At 35.7% G+C, this 17,097-nt stretch overlaps 2 protein-coding genes and 1 long non-coding RNA gene across 4 annotated transcripts; 1 reads left to right on the top strand and 2 right to left on the bottom strand.

Annotated features, from left to right (window-relative positions):
* The first annotated feature begins 191 nt into the window (after positions 1-191).
* LOC100245903 (transmembrane emp24 domain-containing protein p24beta2) lies at positions 192-3,540 on the top strand. Its single transcript, XM_002265269.4, has 5 exons — positions 192-539; positions 619-838; positions 1,830-2,016; positions 2,108-2,215; positions 3,202-3,540. The coding sequence occupies exons 2-5, from the start codon at positions 623-625 to the stop codon at positions 3,333-3,335; spliced, it is 645 nt and encodes a 214-aa protein (XP_002265305.1). The 5' UTR covers positions 192-539; positions 619-622; the 3' UTR covers positions 3,336-3,540.
* A 612-nt stretch (positions 3,541-4,152) lies between these two features.
* Positions 4,153-8,048, bottom strand: LOC100254625 (protein NOI4). Its single transcript, XR_787024.2, has 3 exons — positions 7,722-8,048; positions 5,149-5,331; positions 4,153-4,482 (listed from the first exon to the last, which is right to left on the bottom strand). It is a non-coding gene; the product is annotated as a protein NOI4 (long non-coding RNA).
* A 1,344-nt stretch (positions 8,049-9,392) lies between these two features.
* LOC100240809 (acetyl-CoA acetyltransferase 2) lies at positions 9,393-16,537 on the bottom strand. Of its 2 annotated transcripts, none has more exons than XM_010659183.3 (15): positions 16,421-16,537; positions 15,302-15,355; positions 14,607-14,705; positions 14,261-14,434; positions 14,059-14,164; positions 12,601-12,739; positions 12,339-12,416; positions 12,186-12,251; positions 11,747-11,832; positions 11,251-11,350; positions 10,997-11,107; positions 10,862-10,903; positions 10,657-10,743; positions 10,290-10,394; positions 9,393-9,581 (listed from the first exon to the last, which is right to left on the bottom strand). In XM_010659183.3, the coding sequence occupies exons 2-14, from the start codon at positions 15,336-15,338 to the stop codon at positions 10,305-10,307; spliced, it is 1,215 nt and encodes a 404-aa protein (XP_010657485.1). In that variant the 5' UTR covers positions 15,339-15,355; positions 16,421-16,537; the 3' UTR covers positions 9,393-9,581; positions 10,290-10,304. The 2 variants fall into 2 exon arrangements, with proteins under 2 accessions (XP_010657485.1, XP_002265690.1); XM_002265654.5 differs by having other exon boundaries at positions 9,393-9,566; positions 16,421-16,536.
* Between the last annotated feature and the right edge of the window lie 560 nt (positions 16,538-17,097).

Below are 17,097 nucleotides of genomic sequence, written 5' to 3'. Positions count from 1 at the left end.
TTGGAGTGTTCAGTGAAATATGGATGGAACATTGAATGAATGAAGGTATAAACACAATGTGTATCTATAGAACTAAGGTACAAACCAGTACCTAATATAAACCTAGGTTGGAAGTTGGAATCATTTGCCACTATTCATACTTGAAATACAAATAATAGGATCTAATAGATTAGATATATGATAGTTTTGTCAAACCCTTTAATTTTTTCTCTTAATAACTCAAATGAATAATTTTACTTGATTTCAATGAGTCTTAAATTGATTTTTCATCTAAATTTAGAGAAAACCAGGCTTAATATAACAATGATTAATGAAGTGGATTATGTATACTTATTTCCATTGTTGAAGAAACGACGTCGTTTAGAGAACAAGTGGGCTTCAACTCAGATCGAAACCCAAAAACCTACAAAAATGGGAAGCGGATATTCACGTTGTCTTGGTCAAGACACTTCCAAAAATTTATAATCAAGTCTCCAACTTTTTTTCACCTGTGGCTGTAATCAATAAACATACATTCTCAGATTTTCCAAATCCTAAAGGTAAATTTTTTTTTTTATCTGTGATGGAATTTGATTTTATGCGATCATTCATTGAATGGGAATGTTGTTGGAGTTGCAGAGAGATGGATTTGAGAGATGCAGTGGTAATTGGAATCGGAATTGTGGTGATGTTATTATTATCGGATCTGCAAGGAGTGGTTGGGATTAGGTTCGTGGTGGACAGAGAAGACTGCTTCTCCCACGATGTTCAATACGAAGGCGACACTGTTCATGTCTCCTTCGTCGTTATTAAAGCCGATGCCAGTTGGCATTACGCCGAAGATGGTGTCGATCTCGTCGTAAGTCTTTTCTTTTCTTTTGCTGCTGTCATTTTTGTTTGGATAGAAAGTAATTTGTGGAAAAGTTTTCAGTTTTTTTCCAATGGGGAAAGGTATTTTCCTGGAAATGATGCTTCTTGTATGTTTGGGTATTGCGAATTTTTCTGAATCTGGTGACGGGTTTGCCTTGGACTTGAATTTTGCAGCTTCATGAGCTGGTTATTTGCAGCTATATTTGGACATAGTTATGGTTTTGTGTATTGATCTCAGCCACTATATGAAGAATTCTTGCTAGAACTCAGTTATCAATATTGATATTATGAATTGTAATACCCAAAAATAGAATTTTGTTTCTCAAGAAAAGGAGGAAGGTAAGATGTTATCAAAATTCTCGCTGAAGCAATGAAATGGGGAAGAGAAATAGCTTATTGCATAGTGTGTATGATCAAAACCTTCGCTTTGGTATGTCAAACTACAGTTTGGAATAGCCACTTAGTAGAGAAACATGAACACTAAGTTACATTTATATCTTTTCCATGAGAAGCCTCAGTCTTATACCACGGATTGTGGCTTCTTGAAAATTCAAACACTAAGCCAAAAAAAGGAACCATTTTAATTCAGAATGTGAATGTATAGATAAGATCTTATGAGGCTAGGCGACAAAAAAGGACTCCAAGCCATGTTTTAAATCTTAAATGAATTTGATCCACTTCTTGAGTTATCTGTGTCAGTTTCCTATATCTCGGTAGGACGCATAACGCTGATGGTATGTTACCTGTATTAGTGTCAGGGTCCAAGTTCAACAGGGGTGTGATTTTTTCCTTTTTAGATAGATTTAAAGTAACTGGTTTATAACTCGAGATTGAAGTCTAAACACCCTGTTTATTTTATTTTGAATCAGAAGGCAGCAGAAAGCATACTAGCCTTCTTTTTGCAAATTCATTTTCTTGTTCTGCTTCTTTCTTGACTGTGTGATCTAATGTTGATCCCACAATAATGTTGTGGTGATCAGATAAAGGGACCTTCAGGCGACCAGATTCATGATTTCCGTGACAAGACTAGTGAGAAGTTTGAGTTTGTGGCACAGAAGAAAGGACTTCACCGCTTCTGCTTCACCAACAAGTCTCCTTATCAAGAAACCATAGACTTTGATGTGCATGTGGGGCATTTCACATATTATGATCAGCATGCAAAAGATGGTAAACTTCCATCTAGTTCTTCTTCTACTCATTCCCCTCCTCTTCCTGATGAATTGAATGGAATACTGAAAGTTTTATCAACATTTTGCAGAGCATTTCAATCCGCTGCTGGAACAGATTGCAAAGTTGGAGGAAGCTCTTTACAACATCCAGTTTGAACAGCATTGGTTAGAGGCTCAGACTGACCGCCAGGCAATAGGTACTGTTTTGAAGAATCAAGTTGCCTTTTTAGTCTTTTCCCACTAAATCTTTAGTTTCCCAATTTTAAATGGAAAGGAAGACTTGCATGGCTTGAATTCCTTTCTCTATGAGGTTGAACTGTCAAGAATCTCCAAAATGGACTCTGATTTTTCCTGAATGCTTGTCTTATCCTGTGAAATTAGCTTTAGGACTTCAGCTCTCTGAGATCTCATTTAAGTGTGTTTTGCATGTAATTCTGATAATGCTTGGGCTGCAATGTGAAAAAATATCTTGAATAACTTTCTCTTTTAATCTTTTCCCCCTAAATTTTCAGTTCCTAATTTGAATGGAAACAAAGACTTGCATGGCTTGAATTCATTTCCCTATGTGGTTGACCTGTCAGGACTTCCAAAATGGACCCCTGATTTTTGTTGGCTACTACTATTTGTCTTGTGATGTATTTAACTTTTGAAGTAACAATTAACTTTAGGAATTGATTTCATTTATTTGTCTTTTGCTCATAATTCTGATCATGCTATAAGCTGCCATAATGATGGTATCATTCTATTGCAACCTAGCTAACTCATTTTGCATGCCTGCTCAGCTCGAGTTTTATGCATACTCAGTTCATAATAGGATGGTTAATCCAACTTCTCACAACACATGAGTAGACCAGGGTGCTATCTGTGTCCATGTGAACACAAAGGTGCGTGCACATGCACATATGCGCCCATACTCATGCACTCGCATAAACTAGTGTTGTAAAAACGAGGCAACTTCTCTGATGGTCAGGAAGGGTCCTCTAGATTAGAAAGGACTCTTCAGTTGGTGAGGAAATATATTTGAGCTCCACAGAAGATTATGCTTTAAGGAAGTTAATAGCTTTCAACAAATTTATACTTTTGTTTTCCTTTTTCCTTTTTTTATATCCAGTGAAAATGGGTAACAAATTTCCAGCGAAGTTCATTAATCTTGTCTTGTCATGTTCTTCCAACTGGCATGCAGTGAATGAAGGAATGAGCCAGAGAGCAGTCCACAAGGCTATGTTTGAATCTGTAGCATTAGTGGGAGCTAGTGTCCTCCAAATCTACCTCCTGCAACGCCTGTTTGAAAGGAAGCTTGGGATATCCAGAGTTTAGATGTACTGCTGCTGCGGATATTTATTGTTTGTATGATTTACTAACTGAAATCTCGCCTTGGGCATTCGAATTTATTTTATCTACAATAATGTTGTAGCTCATTTCACTAATTCATTTGCTCAGCATGAAAATGTGTACTGCAAAATATTGCCTAGTGGTTTGTCAAAGATGCTAGCATGCAAAGCCATTTGCCACTGAAACTAAAGATGCTGTCCATCACTTTTGTTCTTCAGCTGCCTACATGCCTCTAGCAGGGTTCATCGACCTCTTGAAAATTCATATTACCTTATTATGTGCTTGGTTACATCTTGATGAGCTTTTATATCCTAGCAGCCCTGCCCCAGAATCATGAAATGGCTGCGCCACACCTTCATTCAAGTCCAACTACTCAACTGTAAAAGACACCGGCTTTGGCTTTATGCTAATAGCTTTCTACAAGAACTAGAGTTCATTTTCTTATCCAACCTATCAACCTCAGAATGAGACAAAAGAAAAGTTTAGGTGCATTTTTTTGTTGGTTGAGTTTATTATTTTGGTGATGTTTTCGAAAATATTTTGCAAAAACACAACCACCTCTCCCAATGAAGGCGGGGTTGGACCTTTTGATAAACTCTGGTGTTCAGGTTACTGATTCAATCGTATGACCAACTAATCAGCCAGTACAGAACTTGCAGAGCCATCCCAGCCTGAGATAAATGAGTGGACCACCCTTTGGTGAAACATGGACTCATTTTTGAGAGAGGAGACGCCTATAGGTCAGAGGTAAGCTGGTACACAAGAAATTAAATTCACTTCAAACAACACAGAAAATAGAATATGATAAACAAGCTGCAGGTCATAGTAAAAGATTTAACAGAAGAGAGTAACAGAGTACAACCAACAACACACAGCAGTATACATACAACAAAAGATATATATATTTTTTCATCATATTCTTCATAAAGCTCACATTGTCATCAAGTTCAAAATCACACCAAACAGATTCCAGCAAGACCCATCACAGCTTCTGACTTTAGCTCCAGTCCTCTGGAAAATATGTTGAGCCAGGAGCAGACCCGAATAATGCTTCCTGTTAAGAGCTCGCTACCAGGTGCAAGCAGCCTCAGGACTCAGCATAGGTTGATTGCATGCAGCAAAACCATTTTTTCTACAAAATCAAAGCATTCTTAACATCAAAATGAAGCAAATCTGTCTGCCCATTTGAAATGAAACATATCTAATCTCAGAATTATTCTCCCAAGGATCCCAAGAATGACAATGAGCTGCATGGCTACAATTCAATCATATTAAGCCTAGTTAAAAGTAATCTCTTAGTTGAGATCCTAAGTGATGAAGCCCAATGTGAGAATCTGGGCCAAGTCACGACCATAAAGTGCATCTTGAACCAAAAGCAACATAAATGGGGAATTCCTCTCTGTTAGCTGATAGTTCTGTTTTTATTAAAAATACTCCTAAGACCACAAAACTGCACTGTCGAGAAAACAAAGTATTCGATAACTTAACAAAAAGAAAAATATTTGCCAGCAAAAAGCTGTATCTGAACTCTTGGGAGTCAACAACACAACTCCTTTTTGACCATCCAACTCTATCTAGCATCACATCTTCTGTGACCCCACAAAAGATTATATGAATTCATGTTCATAGAGGCCAGGCTGAAGGTTACATGCTATCAGTTAGCTGAACACAAGCCTCTTTTCTCTGGCATCACAGCATGATATCTGCTGTGTGAAACTGAGAGGCTAACAATGATTCTGCAGGAGTCTTTAAGCAAACTGAAGTAGTTAAATAAGCACAAATCGGAGTTTCAACTTACAGACTGAGGCTTTCCAAGATCTGCTCCATGCTTAAATGCGGAGTCCTCTTTTGCAGGTGAGTCAGGCTTGCCCCCCGTCTTTTTTTCATCCCTAGCTTTGTTGAAGATCATTGTGAACCCATCAGCTGAAGTTGGGTCATTAACGTCCCAGTCACCAAATTTTGGTAATGGTTGACCTTTTTCCTGTGGAAACAAAACATTTTCTTGAGGATTCTTGTAGTTGTCTTAAGGCAGAAAACAGCCACAATTAAAAAAAAATTAAGAACGAATTTCCATATATATGGTCCATTGACAAAGTAAAAATGCATAGAACTTTATAGCAGGTGAAAATTTCATACACTCCTGTATCCTGAGTTTTGATGCTTCCATGCTAAAGAAAGCAAACATGGTAGGCCCAAGGTCATGTTTCAAGTACAGTTCAATTAGATATGCATAACAATAAATTTATAGACTTAGTATGCCTCATTTCACTCAGGAGATTATTGGATGTTTCCAATAGTGACAACATGAAAAAGGTTGTGATATGTAGAAAATCAAAGTTGGATCCTTGTAAGTCAAGAACAGTTTGATCAGACTCAATCAGCCTCTTACTATAGGTGGGAACTCAGCCACGTTTTTTATGGTAACAAATACATATGGGCATACGTTAAAGAATTATCTTGTACCAAACCTGCAGCTCAATGTAATACTACAGGTCATCACATAAGTTTGTAATTACTAAGGTTGCAACCACAAATGATAGCATCTCGAAATCAGTAAACAGAGCCTGATAAAACAAAATAAATGCCCAGAAAGGCTGGCTTAAGAAGATTCTATAGAGAATGAGAAGTTCATGATGACAGAAGAAGAACCGATTCTGTTATATTTAAAGGGGTAATCACCTTCTAAATAAGGAAAAGAAGGATGATTAATCCTGGACAAGTGGGTCAAACTGATCTTTATTTCAGACTAGGGGTACAAATTACGAAATAATGTGTGGTAAAAGTGCTGGCTACTGTTTCAAAGTACAGCTTATGAAACAGAACTGATATACAACCTGGAGAAGATCCAATACACTGGGAGCTGGATGCAGCCAGATGGCATGCACTCAAGTTCCAAGAACCTTTAGGATCAGTGAACCTGACCGAAAAGCTGTGAAAAAACTAAGATATTTCTAGCTGCTTAGTAAAATGTTGATAGAAACTAGTTGATGGTAAAAGCAATTAATAATATATGACATTCCACCAGAAAATACGCTGTATTAATTTCTATCACCATGTGATTTTGATGCCTGGATGAGCTGAAATCAAATAAATTGGCAACTAAACTGAATTCAGGAGACTCATTTCCTTCCTCCTCCTCCTCCTCCTCCTCCTCCACTCCAATATTTCAATGTTGAAAGAAACTATAAGAGAATAACTAGTACCTTGGGGCTTCTTTGTAATTTGATGACCACATGAGCTTCTGAGCAGCATGGCACTCATGAAAATCATGGGCCCTTTTTCATTCATTGATGGTTACACGGGCCTTCATTTTTCTTTGGGTTCTCACCATAAATTTCTCTCCATCACAAACCCATGATCTTCCCTTAAAAGAAACTACCAATGCCCATCAATAACTAGAAACTGTAGCTATATCTTGACAGGCCACCCAACAGGCACTCTCAATAACACAAAAACCCTCCTCAAAATGTTCCAACAACAGTTAATAATGAAAATGGAGACACTAGAAATAAATCAGGTTACAATATATATATATATATATATATATATATATATTTAAGAAAAAATAGAACATCACACATCTAGCAAGTGTAGCACCCATTATTAGCCCTCCTTCGACCTCCAACAATATTAAACCCTTTCACCCACAAGAGACATCCAACACTGAACCTTGGGCAGCTGCCCTAAAATCACCCAAATTTTAATAAAAATTTGCAAAACAATTACCACCCCTTTCCATGCCCTAAACTGGGCAGAACTGTAGCCTTTACTATTAGCTCTCTCCCCACCTCCAACAAAATTAAACACTTTGACCCACAAAAGACACCCAGTACATAATCTCATTCACCCACCCAAAAACCCCAAATTTTGATAAAATTTCGCTAACAGGTACACCCTATCTCCAGGCCATAAACTGGGCAGAAACTATTTCCTTATTATCAGCTCTCCCTCCACCTCCAACAAAATAGAACACTTTGACCCACAAAAGACATACATCCATCACCCAATCAATCTCATTCACCAACCCCCAAACCCCCAAAACTTGGATAAAATCTCTGCCAAAAAAATCGCACCCCATTTCCATTCCATAACTAGTAAATCCACCACACATAATAAATATCCAAACAAACAGTCGACCAGTAAGCAAGCCATACATTCATTTCGGACAAACCCCTGAAAGAGCAAAACCAATCAACAACAATCCAAAACCCTTAACCATATCAGGCATAAAAAAACACAACTGATAAAAAAATCCAAGTTCTTAGGGCTCAACAATACCATAAATCAAAAGAAAAATAAAAACACATGAAGATGAATATAGAAATTGAAGAGCAAAAGAGTAGAGAGACAGATGAGGATTGAAGTCCGTACCGACATGATGGAGAGAGAGAGAGAGAGAGATAGAGAGAGAGAGTGATGTGGCGGTCGTCTGTGTTTTGATTCCTTTCTCCTGTGTGCGTAGGCTATACAAGGGAGAGAGAGAGAGAGAGAGGAGGTGGAGAGGAGAAGAGAGGAGAGAGAGAGAATGGGGAATTGGGCCAATTGGGCCGCTCAGACATGGCATGTGAGACAGTGGGAGTTGGGGCCCACTACAAAACGGCTTAACGGCGCTATCGTAATCCAGCGAAGCGCAAGCCTTTGCCTAGCTGGACCCTGCCTCTCTCTCTCACCCCCCACCCACCAAACTCCCCCATCCAATGCCCTCTCATTTTCTTCCCCTTCTTTAATTTTTAAATCATTTTTGCTTTCTACTCGTTTAATTATTTTCTGACCTCCCATCACTTTTTCCCCTTCTTTTTTCTTTTTCTTTTTAGTTGATAATTGACCAAATTATAAAATTATCAACCCAAAAGCATCATCGCAATCTTTAATAAAAATATATATCTATCAACCCCATCATAATTACTAAATTATTTTATGAAATAAAATCTCTTTTTATTCTCTCTCCAAGGCTGGTTGATTGACCTGATTGTGAAGTTTCTGACATAATCATTTACAAAAATTATAATATTTACACCAATCATCACACCATTGATATTAAAGTCAATCCACAAATTAGAAATTCGGAGATTTTAACTAACGAAAAGTTGTAATTTCTAAAAGTAATATGATTAAGGAAATGGGTCATTTCTAGCATATCATAATCTAAATTGTCTTTTCAAACCTAAGAAAATCTAACAAGTGGTCGGGTCAACAAATTTTACAGTAAGACGCTACCACAGGTGGTTTCAAATTTTAGAACTCTGTTTTGGGTATTTATGGCATTTCTCCGGTGAGAAGCTACCTCTTCAACCACCATAGGCATCAGGCATAGCTTAAGGCTTTATCTTTGATTCTTCTAAAGTACTACAGAAATTATTTTCTTATGTTCAGATATCATGAAAAAAGATAAAAAAAAAAAAAAATTTCCTTCCCATTTTCTTAAAATACATATATATATATTCATGAATTAAACATAAACTAAAGAAAATCAGAAATACATGAATTACCATAGTTTTTTTTTTCTATTATATAAGGTTTTTTGCTAAGTACTAAGGAGAGGAAAAATAGTACCATAAAAAGTTAATTATCTTGTGTCTAGATGATCTAAAAGAAAAGGGAAAAAAATAAAAATAAAATATATATTTAAAGATTTTTTTCTCTTTATTTTTCTAAAAAAATAAAAGAAAAAAATTAAAATACACTTACTAAAAATTTAGCACACCAGAGCCCAAAGGGCAAGGGACCGTGCTCATTTTTCTTTTCTAACCTTTCCATGCACAATCACAAAAATTTTATTTTTTCCTTAATTTTTTGCTTTTTTTTTTTTCTCTCACACAAACATGGCCTTGATGTCTTGTTATTTTGTCCTCTAGCGCCTCACACAATCACAAAAACTTTAAGGTAAGCTGCTCCTTTGAGTCGTGCTTCGGTGGTCATCGCTTTCCAAACATAATTTCAGATCGCAAGATTTTCTGGATAGTTACCATACTTAGTCGGACGGTTTCCTTTTCAACCAGTGACACACACACACACGTGTAGAGAGAGAGAGAGAGAGAGAGATACGGAAGAACAGTTATTATTCTATTTTCTTCTGAAGCTAAGTACATTTTTATTTCTCAGACGACAAACACAAAAAGGCAAAAAGGAAAAAGAAACCGAGATTAAGTTGCACTTCGTCTAACTTGGCGGGTGATGGAGATTCATCTCTCCCAGGCTCCTGCACTCATAACTGGCCTGCAGCAAGGATGGCTATTAGGCATTATTAGTAGATGAACTATTAAAAGCTAGGTTAAGATAAGGTGTTCAATAAATGGTTTCAAACCCAAATATTTTAACTGAAATAAATGGAGAAGTTAATTTTCTGATTACCCTAACCAAGTAGATTTCATCCATTTCCATGTTATTGAAAAAAAAGGCCCTATTTGGCAATATTATCAAAACCATGATCAAAAAACAGTATTTGACAACCGTTCTTACAAACAATTATCAATTGTTTTTATGACTAAAATTCTGTTTAGGAACTCAAATCGGGAAAATGATTTCCTCTTTATGATCCATGGAGTTACTATACATTACAATACAAAAGTTCCTAAAGTATTCTCGTTGCTCGTAATACATTAAAAAATGTGTAAAAATATCTCAAATTTGTTCTAAAATAACAATCTGTTTTGAGAACAATTCCCAAAAAACTGTCTTTTGTCAAAAATTTATCAACTGTATATTCTAAATTAGAAAATTGTTTTCAGGAATAGTTCCCAAGCATGATTATATTAATATGATTATATTCCTTTCCAACATATAGAGACCAAAGATTTATTTTCCATGAAAAGAAGTTCCTTTCCAACAAATGGCTGGAGGAAAAATAAGAACAGAAAAAAAAAGCTGTTTTTATGCCTAGAATGATATGTCTATCCATGATGCAAATTGTTAACTCACAGTACTAGGCTGGAGACTCACCAAATATAACAAGGCTTACACAAGCTCTACAACTAGTGCTGATGCACCACCTCCACCATTGCAAACACCACCGACTCCATATTTCCCATCTTTCTGCCTCAGTACCTGCAACACCATTGTAGTATGAGTATGAGAGTAAAATATAAGAAGAGGTTCTCCTCTATCAATAAAATAAAATAAAATAACAGGGTTATAGCACAAATACACCCAATACATCTGTATGAAAAATCCTAAGGCTGTCCACTTAAATGGTTCTGAAGCAAAAATGGGAAGCTAGAGACAGAGAAAGTAATGTAGTGATGCTTTTTTTTGACAATTTAACTCAGTTGATATTACAGAGCATGTAAAGGTTTCAGCACAAATATACCCCCAAAAGTGTGACCAAGATTCGGGCTCCACTGCAACCTAGAGGATGTCCCAAGGATACAGCACCACCATGCACATTAACTTTTTCCTGCAAGCAAATGGGGTAGGTACTTGTAAAACAAGGTACCGATAGAAATTAAACAATAAGGTGAGGAGTACATGCATGTGACACACACACACACACACACACAGATTTAAGAACTCACGGGACTAAGTCCAAGCAGTTTCTGATTTGCAAGAGCCACAACCTGCAGATCCAATGTGACAAAATAAGATTGTGAATTCATAGATTGAACAAATGAGTTTGTGATTGTGTTGAAGATCAATGCATAAAAACTTACAGCAAAGGCTTCATTTATTTCATAGTAATCAATTTGAGAAGCCTCCAAGCCTGCATTTGAAATAGCTTTTGGAATTGCAAGGGCTGGAGCTGTAGTAAATAATTCTGGTGCCTGCAATGCCAATCTCATATGAATGCCAAGACAAATTACTGGAAGTAAACATGAACCATGACATAAAGGCCTTTTTTCTGACACTTAACAGAGGTCCTACCAACACATTTTTTTTTTTTTTGAGTTTATAATTGGGTAAGTACCTGAGCAGCATCAGCGTATCCTGCAATCTTAGCAATGACTGACAGCCCAAGTTGAAGTGCCTTCTCTCCACTTACCAAAACTAAAGCAGCAGCACCATCACTGTCGATGAGCAATTTCACTTTTCAGTATAAGACAGATAACCAAAATGGATGTCAACCCACATACTTAAATGGAATCATTTTCAATTACAATTTTAATTTATTTTTTTGACAAGTATCTGCACATTTGCAAGAACTATAAAACCAAAACCAAAAAATCTAAGCATTTTATGAGAAAGATTAGAAAACAAAATTATGATGAGTGGTTGATGTAATAAGAAAATAAGTTTCTTATGAGAATTAATTGAGATGCTATGAAAGAGTCTTCATTCCATGGTGAGTCTTGCTAGATTCATAGTGAGTTTATACCGGCAACAAGGACCATAAACACAAGAAGGTACTGGCATCAAACAATAAGTAAATAAAGATGAACAGAAGTATAAATAAGATAATATACCTTATGCTAGAAGCATTGCCTGCAGTGACAGAACCTCCATTCTCCTTAAAACTGGGTCGGAGCTTCTTTAATTTCACAGGGTCAAACTAGCAAAAAGCACAAGAGCAATAGACATTAATGTATATTAACAAAGAAGGTAATATTGATTGATTCTGTATCTATATATTTATTTTCTCAAAGAACTAAAATGTGATCTAAAGATTAAAATAAAAGCTTGATACCAAAAGGAGCAGAAATTAATAATTGATTCCATGCATGACATGAAAAAAAAAATATTGATAAGTTTCCCTCTCCTTTTGTGAGTGCAATATTAGCAATTCAATTTTCAAAAAATAAAGATGGCCAACTTTTCAAGAAAAATAAGATCTCTGATCTAAAAAGAGAAAATTTACGGTGCTATAAAAATTGAAACTGCATAAAGATACTTATATGCACTTACTTTTCCTAGACCTTCATCCTTGTCAACAATAGTTGATGGTCTCCCTCTTCCCCCAGAAACTTCAACCTGCATGGTATCAAATTAAGATATAAGTTAGCAATTTACAACAAAACACATGGGTTGCATGAATTATCTTAGAACCAGATGTCTAACCGGAACAATTTCCCATGCAAAGGCACCACCATCTTGGGCAGCAATACCACGCTCAAAGCTATGAATAGCATAAGCATCCTGTGGCAAATGTGCAGGAACAAGTCACAAAAAATTGTAGGTGTTACTAAAAGCAGATTTAAGATAACGATTATTTTTACAAATGAATTGCAATATGCATGAATAGGGAGGAACTACTGGAAGTTGAAGTGTAAGGTTTCTTGTGAAATTGTTTGCAACACAATATATGGGTACAAAATGATACCTGCTCCTCCCTTGATATTACATGATTATCTGCACATAATTCAGCACAAACACCCATCCCTGTATCACTGTAAACATCCCACAGCCCATCCTTCAGCATTCCATCAACAAGAGAATCATGTCCAAATCGAGATCCCTTCCTGCAATTTTTAGACAATAGAATAAGCACCAGTAAAATTCTTGCTTCTGAAGCAATTGAGAACTGATTATGAGTTATACTCGTGTCAGTATGGTTGGGTAATAAGACTAAAAAATTACTAAGCCTAGTATGCTGTCAAAAAAGTAAGTAAAAGATACACAAGAACATCAATTAGAAACCCACATCACATTTCCATGGGCATGGATATTAGATACCAAATTCCATATAGGTAGAGTGTCAGATTTGAAAAATCTGAAAATTAGGATTTATGACCCATACCATGGCAGGTTACTAAATTTTACCCAAAAAAAAGGAAGGGGAAAAAGAGAGAGAGAAAGAGCATGAACAGAAAAATTTAAAAGCAATGCACTATACGAAATGGTTGTAGGCACCAACATAGTGCATACTCAATGGTAGATCATAGTTACTGGTGATTAATTGAAGAAAATTCAGGTATCTATAAGATTCTATGACTCCAATTTTTTATGCCCACTACATGTATAGTTTGTGATCAATGCATGCTTGGGAGTCTTCAATGAAATTTTGACATAGGTATATCTCTCATTTGGGAGTGTTTATGAAACACAGTCAGGAGCGCACCTGCATGAATAACTCAAAACCTAGCATCTTTTGTATAAATTAATCTTGTAATGCAAAATATACTTTCATTTACCTACTTGCCTATATATAATGTAAACATATATATCTACATCAAGAACAGATTGAACCCCTTCAACAAAATCTATTACCAAAAGAATCTATTCTATGAGCCAAGAACAGATTGAACTCCTTCAACAAAATCTATTACCAAAAGAATCTATTCTATGAACCTCTTATACTCATACAACAGTACAGAAATCATAAAAAATATAGTATAATTTGGTTTTTCAAACTCCAGCCTTGAGCTGGTTTTACGACTTCATCTAGGGCAGACAGAAAAAGAAAACAGGCAGGGCTGCTTCCTGTCCCAAACCCCTTGATATGGATTTGTTGGTTCTCACTTAATCTTCTAGAGCAAAGAAAGGCTCTCACAAAGATGAAGAATTAGATTCCATTCATTAAAAGAAATAGATCTCCACTTAAATAGTTTTACTGTTTTTCAGGAAGATGAATGGGAAATAGATCCTCAATCCAAAAATGAAGATGGGTGTTAAAATTGGATGAGTATCACCCATCAATATCCACCTCTCTTCTGTCATTTAATATTAACATCCCATTTTGAAGCATCTAAAAAAAACAAAAAACAATCTGTGGGCAGTCATGATTTGAATTAATAAAAATTTTAATATAATTAACCATGAATAAGTGGGGAATATTAACCTTGCTTCTGCTAGGTATTTAGGCACATTAGACATGCTTTCCATACCACCAGACACAACAATATCATTGACACCCAACTGGATACTCTGTGCTGCGAGCATTGTTGCTGCAATTACCAGCATTAAAAGAACCATGATATTACACTTTAGTGTCAGTTTTGGGGAAAGAGGAAAAGATGCTGTTTCTGATGATAGAGTGGCACCTTTCATTCCTGATGCACAAACTTTGTTGATGGTGGTACAGACCACTGAATTAGGTATTCCTGCACCTAATGCAGCTTGTCTAGCAGGAGCCTGTCCTAAATTTGCACTGAGAACATTTCCAAAGAAAACTTCTTGTACAAGTGATGCATCAACATTTGCCCTTTTAAGAGCGGCTACAAGTTGACACAAAACAACATTTAAGAACTCCTGCTTTTATAATTAATTTGAGTCCCAAATTGGATGGGGGCAAATGCCTATGAAAATATCAAAACCCATAAATTTTGAAGCAAAAGAGAATAAACCAATGGGGATAAACAAACAAACAAAAAAAGGAGGTTGACTGACCTTCAATGGCTATAGATCCAAGCTTGGTAGCTGATAAAGATGAAAGTGTACCCAAAAAGCCACCCATTGGCGTACGTGCAACACCAACAATGCAAACATCTGTTCATAAACCAAGAAAGCTGAGAAACCCAGGAGCAATTTGGAATTTTAATTTTTGATACATGCAAAGCTTGATGACCCCGTATCCCGAAATCATTACATGTTCCTACCAGGGTAACTAGAACATCCATAGAGTAATCATTAGCTCAATAAAGTTTGTATAACTCATATGAAACAAGAAGGAAAGGAAATTACTGAATCTAAAGCTCTGGAATAGACTCAGTAAAATCACTACAATTTACATCACTGGAACTTTACTTGTTTTAAATTAAGATGGACAAATTGAAATCTTGAGATACAAACATAAATGGCTTCAAGTTGTGCCACACAAGCATGCGTAACACAGAAAAATACAAAGCCCTGCTGCAAATTTTGGCATGACAAAAAACTAGAGACAGCATTGTTCAAACTACAGCATATTTCTTCCAATGAACTTTTTAACACTTTAGACATAACAAATTAAAGAAAACTGAAGAAAACTGCAACTATATGAAAAGTCTATAACAACTATTACAAATGATGCACCCATCCCATATTAGCACCATCTAAGCTTTGCATGAATTTTTGGATTTGTAAAATAGGCAAAAATAAAACACCTCTAGGCTTTATTGAAGCTGCTGCTGCTGGAGCCATCCTACAAAAATGGGGATCTGCAGTATTGTAAAAAGGCAAAATTAGGTTTGAGTTGATATAAAATAAAAAAAGGCAGTACCTAATACATACAGAGCATGCTCAAGAAGTGACCCACACAAAAAGGTCAAAATATTGCTTTTCTTTCAGTTCATAACAAAACCATGAGCTCCTTGACATCAAATTAAAATAGTAACCTTACCTAATTTCAGTCAAATAAAAAAATAAATGAAAATCTTGTTAGGCAACTAAGTGTTTTTTGTGTTCTCTCATTCTTTTGGACGTCTTTTTTTTTGTGTTCTCTCACTCTTTGCAATAAGCAAACATAGAAGAGTCTCTGACTATGAAATCAACAACAACATGACCACACACATGCCTGTGGGTACAAACAGAAATGAAGGATAAAGCTGGAAACAGAAGGATCAAACAAAAGATATGCACTAGGGGAAACGGCAAAGCTAACTCTTTGACATAACTAAAAGTTTTCAATCATATATACTACAAGCTTTTCCTAGTTGTGGTCCAAAATTTCTAATTGATGATTTAAACAAACAATTAACAAGCCAGTAAATATAACTGTCCCCAGGTCCTGGATATAGATGCCGGAATTACTCTAACTTTCAAAAACCGATCAAACACACTCCGTTCAGCTGCAGAGGAAATCAAAAGAAAAGAAGAAATAACTTCACATCTCAGATTTTCAACGTTTCAACTGAGCCTAATACAACTAGAAGTCGAGTGAGCTAAGCAATAATTTTCTCGGACCAACAAAACACAAAAGATAAAATTAAAAAAATTTCTCCTCCCAGTTTTCTCAGCAACCAAAGATTAAAGAAAAAACAAAAGCTAGATCTAACGTGACTAGGTAATCACACATACAACGAACACTCTATCATCACTTTTCCGTCCATCGCTACTGATAATTACAGATCCACCAATCGATACGAATAGCGTATTAGATCTCAACAACACCAAATCGTTGCGAGAACGAAATTACACTAATCGGAAGTCAAAGAGTGAGATTGTGTGAGGAAACTTTGAGAGAATCGCCGAGAAAATGAGACGGAAACAGAGAGAAAATTTACCTCTTCCTACGCTACTGCGAGATGAAAGAGAAATGTCAAGGGAAGGAGATAGTCAGCACAGCAGAAAACCGAAGTGTGATTCACGAAATATATAGCCGCGCAGAGTGTTAAATTGCCGAAAAGCCCCTCACTCCAACTTGATTTACTGGGACCTCCTCCATCCCATTTCTCTTATTTTAATTTATTTCAAACTTAGAAGGAATAAAAATGTGAATATTTTTATTAATTTCTTAATTGTATAATTTCTCGAAAAAATAATATTTAAAAATCGTTCACATATATTTAGTTATTTTCATGAACAAAAATTTTATTAAAAATCTAATATAAAAAATAATATTATTTAAATAAAAAATACAACTTTTCTTACAATTTTCGTACATATAAAAAAATAATATTATTTAAAATTTTATATATAAAAATTAAATATTTTTTTATAGTATAATAAGTCTAAAACTAAAATCACAATGTTTTCCTTTTTTTTTTTTTTAATTTTATACAGGAACTAAGTGTTTTTTTTTAAAAAACTTGGGATTAAAAAAAAAAAAGTAGAATGAAAGCGATAATTTTATTCAGAAAATTGAGATGAAATTAGGATAACAACGGGACAAGTTTGGGACAGATCGTCCCGATCCCAATCATGTCCAATTTATTTAAAATAATTCTCATTTCCATCCAAT

Source organism: Vitis vinifera, chromosome 12 (genome assembly GCF_030704535.1).
Source record: "Vitis vinifera cultivar Pinot Noir 40024 chromosome 12, ASM3070453v1".
In the NCBI taxonomy this organism is placed as follows: domain Eukaryota; kingdom Viridiplantae; phylum Streptophyta; class Magnoliopsida; order Vitales; family Vitaceae; genus Vitis; species Vitis vinifera.
This window is presented reverse-complemented; position numbering and strand designations above follow the sequence as displayed.

What these genes read in the sequence shown, in the direction of transcription:
- LOC100245903 (XM_002265269.4), top strand. Translation starts at nt 623, where the DNA reads ATGGATTTGAGAGATGCAGTGGTAATTGGAATCGGAATTGTGGTGATG. An exon ending in TGATCAGCATGCAAAAGATG is followed by an intron (nt 2,017 to 2,107) that starts GTAAACTTCCAT and finishes AACATTTTGCAG; the next exon opens with AGCATTTCAATCCGCTGCTG. An exon ending in GACTGACCGCCAGGCAATAG is followed by an intron (nt 2,216 to 3,201) that starts GTACTGTTTTGA and finishes ACTGGCATGCAG; the next exon opens with TGAATGAAGGAATGAGCCAG.
- LOC100240809 (XM_010659183.3), bottom strand. Translation starts at nt 15,338, where the DNA reads ATGGCTCCAGCAGCAGCAGCTTCAATAAAGCCTAGAG. An exon ending in TTGTGCATCAGGAATGAAAG is followed by an intron (nt 14,165 to 14,260) that starts GTGCCACTCTAT and finishes TGGTAATTGCAG; the next exon opens with CAACAATGCTCGCAGCACAG. An exon ending in AAATAAATGAAGCCTTTGCT is followed by an intron (nt 10,904 to 10,996) that starts GTAAGTTTTTAT and finishes TTGGATCTGCAG; the next exon opens with GTTGTGGCTCTTGCAAATCA.